Genomic DNA, 13,054 nt, shown 5'->3' on the forward strand with positions numbered 1-13,054 from the left:
AAAAGTTTAACAATACCCATATAATACCGAAATAGAATGAGCTCACTCTAGGGCCAAACAACTGTGGAAGAGGGCGCTTCAAATTCACAACGTTTTCGACTCTCTTTATGACTAAACTGCTAATGAAACTAACATTCCTACTAACAGCTCCTCCAAGAAGTTTCACCCATAATGGCGGCCTCTGGATGCCAACTAAGAATAACCCCTCACGCAACTTCCTATCATCACATGAGGGCCAAAAGAGCTCGATTTTCTTGATATTCAACTAAATACCTAATTTTGGGCCAATCACCTTAATGATGTCCAACGTTTTAACCATCTCATCCGAATCTCCAATAAGTGTGTCATCATCAAGGTACTATGCATGGAGCATATGCAACAATATGACAAAGAGAAATGGTCTCAAGATGTCTCTTTACTGAATCCTAATAGTGGATCAAATATATGTGTCTTCTAAATACAACATTGTTTTTTTTTACCATATATAAATTCTACCCACAAGGATATAGATAAAAGTACCTTGGTGACCTATTTATTCTATTAAAAAGAATATATATAATTGTTGCTGATTTTATGGATGAAAATACCTAAAGAAAAAAAAAAATACAAATAACCAATAGCATAAAAATGTTGAGGTTTTTTTTACCTTCCTTTAGTCCTTTCGTGTTTTGGTTTTGGTAATCGACGACGACGTCGTATCATCTTCTTCCTTCGTACTCTCCTTTTGTTCACCAGCAAACTCGCGGCAATTCCTTCCTGCCTCTTTTTTCCGCCAATCAATTGATGCTGTAGCAGTCGTCAAAACCAAGTTCAACCGCCATTGGTGTTCATCCTCCTCCAATCGGTCATCAACACAGGATATGAAGTAAGAATCCCACGGGTTTCTGTCTCATTCACCATCCGCCTATCCGAGAAAAGGGGATGAAAACCAGAAATCAAGCCAAGCGAAAGCGTCAACCATATGGTATCGTTTTACCATCACTACGTTAGAATTTACATCCTTGTTAATTTTACTGTGTTTTTCTAGTAGTTACGTTTCTCGTTTTCGTAATTTACACATGAATTTGCAGTTTGATTTTCTGAATACTGAAAGCCCTAGGCGCCTTGCATTTGGTTTGCTTGAGCTCCTTATAGGAAAATGTTACAGCACCCGTCCATTTTATCCCCAAAAGCTGATCGCTTTGAAAAGCAAACAGCCTACTTTTTTACCTTCTGCGAAGGGAAAGCAAATAGAAAAATGTTGATGAAAGTTTCTCGCAGTTGAATTCTAGCACTGTTATGCTTGATAAAATAATGCTGCTACCATAGTTTTTGTATATCCAGGAAATAAGTATGCCATAAAGCAGATTCAAGAATGTTATTGGAATGCTAAAACTGTTGGGATACCAATTAGTTCTATTCCCTTTGATTCAAGATTTTAGATGACAGCATTCACCTACCTCTCCATGAACATCAATGATTCGGTTTCTGGTGTATATGTGAATAAAGATGATTTCTTGACTTCAAAAGCACACACCCAAGCACTTATGTATAGTCAAGGGGTCTCTTTGGTAAAACAGTGTACTGATGAAGGACTGAATGATATCCTTTGCTTTCCATTTTGCAGGTCAAGATGACACGAATAAGGAAGCTGGAGATGATCCAAAAGCAAATGGTAATGTTTTTGTCACTTTGCAATTGTTTATGATCTAAAAACCACATCTTAAAAACTATTTGAGTTTCATGCATCTTAAGAGAAATATTTGATTACATCTTTTTTCTGAAACACCCTTATTTCTTGTTTCCATATTGATGAGAATGATTTATACCTTAATGCTTTTAATGAAATAGATTCGTTTGCTGCTTTATTAATGTCTGAAGTGACCCTATATCAGGCACTCTTGCTAATATTACACCACAGAAGGGTATCAACAAGTTTCAGAAACGAGTTGCTTCACGTGGGTTGAAAGGAAAAGATATTAATTTTGATTCTGCAAGTAAGGTTAGTTTTCTTGAGTTCAACTTACAAGCATGCAAACATAAAGCTTATTTTTCTAAGTTTACCTACCATTTAATCTCTCTTCTTTGTTACTATATATATTAATAATCTTAAGTCTTAACCATTGGTTCATTTTTCAGTTGGAAAGTTTGTCAAAGGGAAAGGAAAAACAAGTAAAAGTCAACATTGGTTCACAAAATATACCAAAGGCCGAATTGGAGAATTCAGCACCTTTGAACACTGATGATGGAAAAAGTTCTATGCAAGTTAAGTCTGAATCAGAAGATGTAATGGCTGATTCAGATTGGGAAGATGGACCTAATTCAAATTTAAATTCTGAAATTGATCATCAAAATCATATAAACAATAATATTTCTATTGAAATTGATGCATCACCTGGTGATAATACTGCTAAACGGAAGCCTGTACGTCGAGCTTCTGCTGAGGAAAAGGTACATTATATTTCATACCCTTTGCCCAAAATTCTTTCGGACAAAAATACCCTTCCAACTTTAAAACCTGAAACTGCTTTCTTTCTTATTATAGGAAGTTGCTGAGCTTGTGCATAGGACACATTTACTCTGTTTACTTGCACGTGGACGTGTGATTGATAGTGCTTGCAATGATCCTCTCATTCAGGTTTTTTTTTTTCTTTTATCATTTTTTTTTCAATCTGTAAAAATCCCATATTTATTTTAATTCATGGTGATATATATATATATATATATATATATATATATATATATATATATATATTTTCATAGCAGGCTTCCTTATTATCACTTTTGCCAACAAAGTTTCTGAAGTTATCAGAAGCTACAAATCTTACAGTAGATGCTTTGACTCCTTTAGTCAACTGGGTACTCTTCTTTTTTTTTTTTTTTTTTTATTATTATTATTATCCATTTTAAACAGTTTCAAGATTCTTTTTATAATTTATATTCTTGTTTTGATGGAATTTTTTATTTTATTAATTTTAGTTCCATAGTAGCTTTCGTGTTAGAAGTTCAAGCAGTGACAAATCCTTCCATTCAGCTTTAGCCACTGCTCTTGGAACCCAGGAGGGGACTCCAGAAGAGGTATTTATAAATTTATAAATTTATAAATGAATAAAAAAGATTTGACTTTTGGTCAACTTTATGAGAAAATTCACATGTTCAATTTTGTTTCAGGTAGCTGCTTTATCTGTGGCAATGTTCAGATCATTGAATCTTTTAACACGTTTTGTATCCATTTTAGACGCCGCATCTTTGAAACCAGATGCTGATAAATCTGATGACATGTCACCCCGAAGAAAAACTGGTACAGGGGTATTTCAGTCCTCTACAATCATGGTGACTCGGTCAAACGAACCCTCTACATCTTCCAATAAACAATTTCCACCTCTTGATGTTGACCACATTGCTTCTATTCACAACAAGCAAACACCTGAAACTTCTTCAAAACCTTCATGCCAAAGTCAAAGTCAAAGTCAAACCATCTCTCCCGTTGATGATCAGTCAAATGAGAGAAGGGTTGACTTAGGGTCAAAGAGAAAAGGGGATCTTGAATTTGAAATGCAAATGCAAATGGCTCTTTCTGCAACTGCAACTAAAACATCAGAAATATCAAATACCGATTCTTTCAAAAAATTGAAAAAAATAAAATGTGAAGAAGATCCATCATCATCATCATCATCATCAATCTCTACTGCAATTGGATCAAGAAAAGTAGGAGCTCCATTGTATTGGGCAGAAGTTTATCTTAATGGAAAATGGGTTCATGTTGACACCATAAATGCCACCATTGATGGAGAAAATAAAGTTGAAGCTTTAGTTGCTGCATGTAAAACTTCATTAAGATATGTGGTTGCTTTCAATGGTCAAGGAGCTAAAGATGTCACTCGCAGGTTATATATTTATCAATAAAATCATTTTCTGAATCTTTATTAAATTTATATTAATTTGTTATAATTATAATCTTTCAGGTATTGTGCAAAATGGTACAAGATAGCATCACATCGAGTTAATTCCACTTGGTGGGATGCAGTTTTGGCACCATTAAAAGACCTAGAGTCTAAAACAACCCAAGGTTTTACCTTTGAATTTAATCCATTTATAACATAAAATATATAATTCAGAAATTTCAAACCCTAATTTTTGTGTTCTTCATTAGGCATTGGATTGTCTGATAATTTGAGAAACGAACGTGCATCTCTTGAGGATATGGAGCTGGAGACCAAGGCGTTGACTGAGCCTCTTCCAACTAATCAACAAGTTAGTAATTTTTTATTTTTTTATAAACTTTTAATTAATTTACATTTTATGTTTATCTTTTTTGGATTTTTGTTGTTACTTTTAGGCGTATAGAAGTCATCATTTATATGCAATTGAAAGATGGCTTACAAAGTACCAAATTCTTCACCCAAAAGGCCCGATTTTAGGGTTTTGTTCTGGTCATCCTGTTTACCCTAGAGCTTCTGTCCAAATCCTGCATACAAAAGAAAAATGGCTACGTGAGGGGCTTCAGTTAAAAGTCAACGAGCTTCCAGTCAAAGTCTTGGAACGTTCTGTAAAAGTCAACAAAGGGAAAGTTACAGATGAAGATGATTGTGTAGGCCCCACTGGGACCATTCATCTTTATGGAAAATGGCAAACAGAGCCTCTATGTTTGCCTCATGCACAAAATGGGATTGTTCCAAAGGTCTAATCTTTTTCTCATTTTTCATTAAAATATATAAAAATAATCTTGAAAAATGTTATAATAGATTGTTGTTAATATGTATAGAATGAACGTGGGCAAGTGGATGTGTGGTCTGAGAAGTGTCTTCCCCCAGGAACTGTTCATTTAGGGTTTCCAAGGATCTTTAATATTGCCAAGAAGCTAAATGTCGATTATGCCCCTGCGATGGTTGGATTTGAATTCAAGAATGGACGATCTTACCCTTTGTATAATGGGATTGTCGTGTGTTCTGAGTTCAAGGATATGATTCTAGATGTAAGTTTATCAATCATTACAACTTTTTACAAAAGCTTTTGGGGACCTAAATTGAAAAAGTTAACTAAACTCAGGGACCAAAAGTGTTATTTACAAAAGCTTTTTCTTTTGTAATGAATCTGGTTTTTCAGGCATATGGAGAAGAAGAAGAGAGGAGGGGGGAAGAGGAGAGAAGAAAGAGTGAAGCAAAAGCTTTATCAAGATGGTATCAACTTCTTTCATCCATTGTAACTAGACAAAGATTGAACAATCGATATGCAAAACCAGAAGAAGTCTCCTCATGTCACAAAAATGATGTTGGAAAAACAAATGATTCATTTGATCATTGTTCAACTAGTGTTAATACACAAGATGTGCAAAAATTAGTATCACTTCAAGAAAATGATGATGTGGCACAAATATTTGAAGATGATCATGAGCATGTGTTTGTGAATGGAAGTTTGGATGTTGAGAATTCTGTGAGGAAAAAGAGTTGTCGATGTGGGTTTTCGATTGAGGTTGAAGAGATGTAGTTGATAATGTTTTGAAACATTTTATGTAATTTGAAACGAATTATAAAGTTATGTTTTATCTGTTTAAGGTTGTGTTTGTCAGCCTAGCTGAAAAGTCTGTTGTGAGATGTACCTCTACAGTTCTCTATTCAAGGGTAGAGAAACATCTATATATGACATGCTGCATGTTTTGTATAAAAGAAAACTGTTTTGTTGAGTAAATTAGAAAAAATAAAATGTGTACTTTAAACTTAATATCCTCTAATCTAATAAATAAGTATGAATTATACACGTGGCATTCAATAAGCCCCACCCCCCAAATTGAATTTTCCCACTCTTTTTCATAATGTGAATTTCTGCTATTGCCCTTCATTGTACACGTGGATTGCTTTATTTTTGCACGTCAATTACTCAATTTCCTGCAACATTTAAAAAACTAGAAAGTAAATCATTATTTAATTTAAAATGATAATTAAATCTTTCAAATATATCATGCTTATCAATTCTTTAAATAGCGTAACTTACCTAATCATTTTTTATAAATACATTATCACAGGTAGTTTTATTTATAGCAAATCCAAATTTCAGAGCAAAAGAGAACATAATATCGAATATTGAAGTCACCGTCTGCTATTCTTTTAGGTATGTTATTAAAAGTTTTTGTTATGATAATTCAATGTATTCATCTTCATCTTCCTTCCACTGCTTTTTTTATCGATTTGTTTGTATATGTATCTGTTACCGTGTGTATATGTACGTGTTTATGTGTGTATATGTATCTGTTATCCATCTTCGTAACTCTATTCTTCGATTTCTAATCTATTAGTGTGTATATCTATCTGTTTGTATGTGAATGTATATGTAACTGTTAGTGTATGTATATATTTGTATTATGTAATTGTGAAATTTATATTTATATATTTGTAATAACGATGGAATATATTGCTATTATTGACTTAAACAGATTATAACTCAATGAAAGTAGTTTGCTATTAAAGTACATCTAAATTCAATCATGTGCTTTCAGTTATAATGAAAAGGGCAAATGGGTATTAATTTCAATATGTTTTCAATTGTTTGCAGTTAATACTAACTATTTCTTTATAAAAAAAAACAGTTAATACTAACCATTTATGTTAAGGGTTTAAACTGTTTCTGCAAAAATTATAAAATATATTGCTGTTTTTTCATTAAATAATACTCCGACTTTATGGATTGGTATTAAAAAGTCTGAAATAATACTATAAATTATAGATTTATGGTTTTTAAGCTAAGTATAATTAATCGTGTTTGTATTTGAATGTATATGTAACTGTTAGTGTATGTATATATTTGTATTATGTAATTGTGAATGTATATAATTAATTGCGTTTGTATGTGAATGTATATGTATATATTTGTATTAGCGATGGAATATATTGCTATTATTCGTATTTCATACCACGTAAAGTTGCTAACTTTACGTCCATGCATGGCATCAAAGGCTAAAACACTTAATCAAAGCTTGTCAAGGGAACTAGAGCATGAAGGAGGGCCAAGACTTGATAACGTTGGCACCTTTAAGTCCCCAAAGGCCCTGAGATGTCCAGATCTAAAGCCATATCCTCATATCTTGCTCAAAACCAAGAATGGTACCAAAATAGGCTAATAATGGCCATAAACTTTCATAGAAGAAGATCTAAGCAATGAAAGCTCAAGGTTTCGACTTTATACCTTAAAATGGTTGCCACAACAGAGTAAACACCAGATCTATAACCTCTCCCTCCAGCTATGCACCAACCACTTCAAGCTTCTTCACATGAACACCAAAAAGGCACTCCTTAAGCCCTCACACACTCAAACTGGGAGATGAGACACGATTTAGGGTTTCTCTGGACAAAGGGGGTGATAAGGGAGGCTACAAGTGAGGCTTAAGGCCTTTAAATAGGGTACAAACCCTGAAAATTGGGGTTCTCCTTTTCAGTGTCTGCTCATCGAGTTGGGGCCTTTCAACTCGTCGACTAGATCCAAAGTCCCACGTCCTCATAAATGATCTCTACTCAACGAGTTGGGACTCCCCAACTCGTCGAGTTCCAGCCCAAAAATCCAAAAATGCTGAAACTGAATAACCCATAAACCAAGCATTACAAATCTCCCCTACTTGAACTAGAATTCGTCCTCGAAGTCTGCTGATACACATGGTCTGGATAATGCTTCCTCGTCTCCTCCTCCGGCCTCTGCTCACGAGCCACGCCCGTGACTTCCATCACCTATTATGGACCGACTGATGATTCCAATTGCACCTTCTCTAATCTTGTTACCTTACTTCCTCATGGCCTACATTTTCTATTCGATAACTAGCACTAACTTCCTCCCATGATTCAGACGCTCCTTTGCCTGAATATCGACTATAAGGAAGTACAATAGAGTCGTCGTCCAAACGCCTCCATGACTGATACATAATATGCACTTATGAATCAATCTGAGCTTCCGCAACAGTCCTACACGATGCATCGCTTTGCCCAACCGGTCAAATGCTGACCGAATCCCAATACTTGGCCTTCAGCCCTGCTTTTCGAACTGGGTGTCGCCCTTCAGGTTGAAACCATGCGATTACTTCAACCCCGATAAAACTTTGGTATCCAACTCTTACTAGTAATCGACAAACCGTTTTGAACCCAACGAATACTGACACTCGATGTCCCGAGAGACATAGTTGTCACCCCGATCATTCAATGGCCCTTTCAAAGGCAACAGGACCCAAACACACCAGACTCTCTCTCCGCTCCTGATTATATCGGTGTTACTAACCGAATGAATTCGCCTACCATAACCGGATGTTGAACACCTACATTCGGAACATCGGTTTCCCATCTGGTTGCTCACCGACTAGCAACCTCCGAAGGAGGCCTCATCTAGCAATAATTGTCCTAGCTATACCACCACTCATGGCCCTAACGAACCCTTGATCCAACCAATCGAACCCATACGTCGAATCCTGACTGTTAGGGCTTAAATGTTGTAATAGTCGAAGTGTCAGTTAGATTGTTACGAAGTTTATTTTGTCTTCGTAAGAAGGGTATTCGGATGTAATGTTATTTGTACTAAGGCATTATAAAGAGTAGTCTTAATGTCTAGTCCTTAGTATTGTTATGCTTTTGTTCTCCTATAAATAGGGGTCTGTACTAAGTGAGTAGTAGAACTTTTTCACTCAGCTTTTACAGATTATTCTTTGTACTCTATAAAATCAAAAGCATAATATGAGCTGAACAAATATTATATTTACTCTCGTGTTCATCGTTATTCTTCTTTCTAAATTCATACTTGAATTGATTTTAAACTCGATTACAAATCTCATCAATTGGTATCAGAGCAGGAATCCTTTCTGTGATCTGATTTTCATATGTTCAAAAAGATTTTTGAATCTACTGTTTGATTCAAAAAGTTTCCGTTCTTTTTTAGTGTGAAAAATTCTTCTTGATCTCAATCTAGGATTTGATTCTGCGAACATATTTGTAAATCGAGTGTTCGTTGTGTAATTCTGATTTGAAAAATACAATTTGATTTTAATATTCTCAAAGTTTTTGTATCATCTTGAAGTTTTTGTCCATACAACAATGGCGTCATTCAATCTGAATTCGATGACATCATTTTCTCATTTGCTTGGTTCATCCACAAAGATTCCGATGCTTATTCCAGAATATTACGATCAGTGGGCAGATCGTATGCAAGATTACTTGAATGGATTGGATGAAGAATTATGGAAATGCATCTCAGGAGAAATCAACCAACCTGCACAAGTTCAGCCAATCGGTGTGTCTTCAAGCAGTTTGGAAGTAGATAATCAATCCAATCGTTTAAAACAACTGGAGAAGAAATGCATGAGGGAATTAAGAGGTGCCTTACCTCCTGTTGTGTACAATTATGTCAGAACATGCACAACAACTAAAGAAATCTGGAACAATCTCAAAGACAAATTTCAAGGAAGTGAAAAGACGAAGATCACATCTGTGAAACAATGCCTGGTGGAACTCAAAGATTTCAAACAGAAAGAATCTGAATCCATTGAAGTATACTATGATCGGTTCAACGAGCTAATCTATCGTTGTAATCGTTATAGTATTACAAGGTCATCAATGGAATACAACTTGATATTTGTAATGGGACTTCGAAAGGAGTGGAGGAGTGTGAGTATGATGGTGAAAAATCAACAGAGTTTTGATACTTCGACTTTGAATGACCTGTACAATCAATTAAAATCTCATGAAAATGAAGTTAATGAAATAGCAGAGGAAGCGATTGCAAGTCTTGGTGGACCATTGGCACTTGTTTCGAAGGTTTCAGAAAGAGAGAATGAAAAATCGAAGTCTGATGAAGAAGAAGGTTTTCTGATGAATTCTGATGATGAGGCTGTTGCATTTTACTCAAACAATCGAGTAAAGAAATTTTTCAAGAAAACCTTTTAATCCAAAGATAAAGTCATCAGATTCGAAGGGTAGTTTTGAGAACAAAAATAAAGTGGATGAGAAGAAGAAAGAAGTGAAGACTGATTCGAAGAGTGAAATAGAGCAAATGAAGATGATGTTGAAAGGTGATACAGGGATTAATTGCCATTATTGCTATGGAGCAAATCACTTGGCAGTAGATTGCTTGTTGAGGAAGAAGGAGGAAAAGAAAAATAAAACAAAGGATGAAGCTTATTACACTGAGAAACTGGAGGAAGTAAAGTCGAAAGCAAAGAATTTGTCATTGGTGGCTCATGGAGAAACTGAATCGGATGACACATATCAAATATGGTCTTCGGGTTCAGATGATGAAGAGATGAAAAATCCATCACATGGAGCTATGTATGCAAAGATGGAAGAGGATTCAGATGAAGAACAGATTTACGAAGTGTGTGGGCAATGCTTCGTTTCGAAGTCTACTGACAGGTCGCCTATGACTACCAAGGTACGTCACATTCTTGAATCTTTTAACATTCCAGTTTCTGCATATAATTCTGAGTTAGTATCTTTTGATGAAACTGTTACTTACTTTGATTCAATTGTTGTGTCTGCTAGCAATGAAGCGAAAAAGTTAAGTGATCAATTACTAGAGAAAAAAAAATTGGATTCAAAAGTCACTAGGATTGATTACTTAGAATTGCAAGTTTCGAATATTATGGAGGATAGGGAGAGTTTAGCAAAGGAAATAAACTTGTTATTAGCACAAAGAAATATTTTTTGTAATCCTGCGAAAAGATTGTATGGAAAATTAACTGAGTTACATCATTCGAGTGAAATAAGTAAGGAACAACATAGAAAATTACTACCATTTTTAGCTTATGATAGAGCTAAGGTAGATAGTATTTCATATGATTGTGAAAAAGAAATTTCTGATTTTAACAAAGTTCCAGATGATAGGTTTAGATTTGGAATTGCTAAAGTCGAAGATTATCTTGATGCTAATGATTTAGTAAAAATTGTAAATGAGACCTTATCTAAATCAGAACAACTTCGAATTTTGAAAAAGACTGAGAATTCTACATCTAATTGTGAAACTAATCTTGCTGATATTGAAGATAATTCTGATAATATTAGTGAAATTAGTGATTTAGAGGATGTAGATTGTTCTTAATTGTCTGTCATAAATGTAGCAAATTCTTTTAAAGGGAAAGAAAAATGTGAAGATTTATTCATAAAAATTGACACTGATGAACCCTCAACTTCGAAAGTTTGTGATATGGAGTTTGTGGAAATACATGATAGTCAAACCGATGATAGTGATAATGAGGAAGAAAACACAAATTCGAAGCCAATTCAAAGGTCGAAAGAAATTGAAATTCCTCGAGTGGTGGTTGATCAAGTTTATTTGGATACACAAGAATTTGAGAAAATTCTTAGTGAAAAAGGTGCTCATTATCTTGAATCGAATATTATTGTTTATCCAATCTTCAAATGCACTGATGATATTGTGTTCCCAAATCAAGTCTTCGTAACAACAGGTAATGTTGAAAATATAAAGCATGAATTCAAAAAGATGGTTGAGGAAGACAATATGCAAACTTCAAATGAAGGTTTCTTTTTGAATCAAAGCACAGTTGAAAACAATCTTACAAAGAATTCATATAAATTTCCACATCAAAAACCAAAAAGAGTATGGGTTGAAAAGTCAAAAGTTGAAAAGAAGAAAGTTAACCCAACTGAAAATGTGTTTACAAAGAACGAAGGTGTTAAAACAGATGTTAAGATAGTCAACAAAGCAATAAAATTAAATTCAAAAGAATTTAAAGTTCAAGTTGAAAAATTTTCAAAGGAAAATAATATTTCGAAACGTCAAGCGAGAAAAACAATTTTTTGGCAAACTATTGAATCATTAAATATGATATCAACAAATTTTTCAAGAGGAAGAAAAGTTTTTAAAGAAAAATCAAAGTCTCAAATATTAAAAGAAAAATGATTCATTTTCAAATATTAAAACAAAAGTTTCAAATGGAACAAAAACAACACTACCAAGAAAAAAATTTCAGCAAAAGGTTGGAACACAGATTTGAAAATCACAAATCAATACATCTTATCATGAATCATATATTTCAAAACCAAAAGTGGATTATGTTCCAAGTTCAGCAAAATGTTATAATCCGTTGAAGAAACAAGCTGACAAAGTCTCATATGCGAAGGGAATAACAACGAAAAGAAATATTGATCATTGGTTGGAAGGAAAAGGAAAAATATATCAATCAAGTAAGTTTTCGAAAGAACAAATACATGAGGCGTATGACAAGTATGCTAATCCTTCAACAAATGGTAGTTCGTCATCCAAAGAATCAAATATTTCAGTTAAAGTTTGGCAGCCGGTCACAAAAGCAAAAAGTGAAACATCACAAACTCAAAATGCGAAGGGTATAATTAGTGAAAATTTGAAAATAATAAAAAATCATATATCTGACCCTTCGAATGAAAATGTTAAATTTATTGGCAGTTTCAAAACAAAAGTTTGTGATTGGGTTAATGGTTGTACTTTACAATTGAAAAACAAACCTAATATGAATGGACCCAACAAGGCTTGGGTACCTAAATTTTTTCAATAATCGCAGGTACTTTGTGACGAGCAATATGATAACAAGTGGTATATTGATAGTGGTTGCTCACGTCACATGACTGGGAAGAAGGAAAACTTGCGTGATTTTCGAAGCCTAGAAAATGGAGGAGTGGTTAAGTTTGGCAATAATCACAAATGCAAAGTCAAGGGTTATGGAAAGATAACGAATGGAAATTTCACCGTCAACCGAGTTGCATTTGTTGAAGGTTTACAACACAATTTGATAAGTGTTTCACAACTTGTTGTGGGCACTGGAAATCAAGTTCTTTTTAATGAAGAAGGCGGTGTCATTTCGAATGTTGAGACAAAGGAAGTTTTACTTAAGTCAAAACGAAAAGGTGATATGTTTACATTGGATATTGTTCCTATTGTAGGCAAACCTGCTGTGTGTTTACTTTCGAAGGCTGCTGCCGATGTTAGCTGGTTATGGCACAAGAGATTATCACATCTCAATTTTCGAAACATCAACAAACTTGTCGGACAAGATCTGGTAAGAGGTTTACCCATTCTTAAATATGATAATGACAAGATCTGGTGGATCCGACGAATG

The 13,054-nt window shown here is 34.3% G+C and overlaps 1 protein-coding gene across 2 annotated transcripts; it reads left to right on the plus strand.

Annotated features, from left to right (window-relative positions):
• Nucleotides 1-672: 672 nt before the first annotated feature.
• On the plus strand, nucleotides 673-5,533 carry RAD4 (DNA repair protein Rad4 family). 2 transcript variants are annotated; one of them, XM_079025018.1, is made up of 13 exons: nucleotides 673-964; nucleotides 1,607-1,654; nucleotides 1,875-1,981; nucleotides 2,119-2,430; nucleotides 2,525-2,617; nucleotides 2,743-2,838; nucleotides 2,959-3,057; nucleotides 3,151-3,866; nucleotides 3,945-4,048; nucleotides 4,133-4,233; nucleotides 4,319-4,660; nucleotides 4,745-4,954; nucleotides 5,086-5,533. In XM_079025018.1, the coding sequence occupies exons 1-13, from the start codon at nucleotides 922-924 to the stop codon at nucleotides 5,464-5,466; spliced, it is 2,652 nt and encodes an 883-aa protein (XP_078881144.1). In that variant the 5' UTR covers nucleotides 673-921; the 3' UTR covers nucleotides 5,467-5,533. The 2 variants fall into 2 exon arrangements, with proteins under 2 accessions (XP_078881144.1, XP_078881145.1); XM_079025019.1 differs by having other exon boundaries at nucleotides 674-964; nucleotides 2,746-2,838.
• Nucleotides 5,534-13,054: the final 7,521 nt, after the last annotated feature.

This window comes from Lactuca serriola, chromosome 2, assembly GCF_051521515.1.
Source record: "Lactuca serriola cultivar US96UC23 chromosome 2, Lser_US96UC23_V15, whole genome shotgun sequence".
Lineage (NCBI taxonomy): Eukaryota > Viridiplantae > Streptophyta > Magnoliopsida > Asterales > Asteraceae > Lactuca > Lactuca serriola.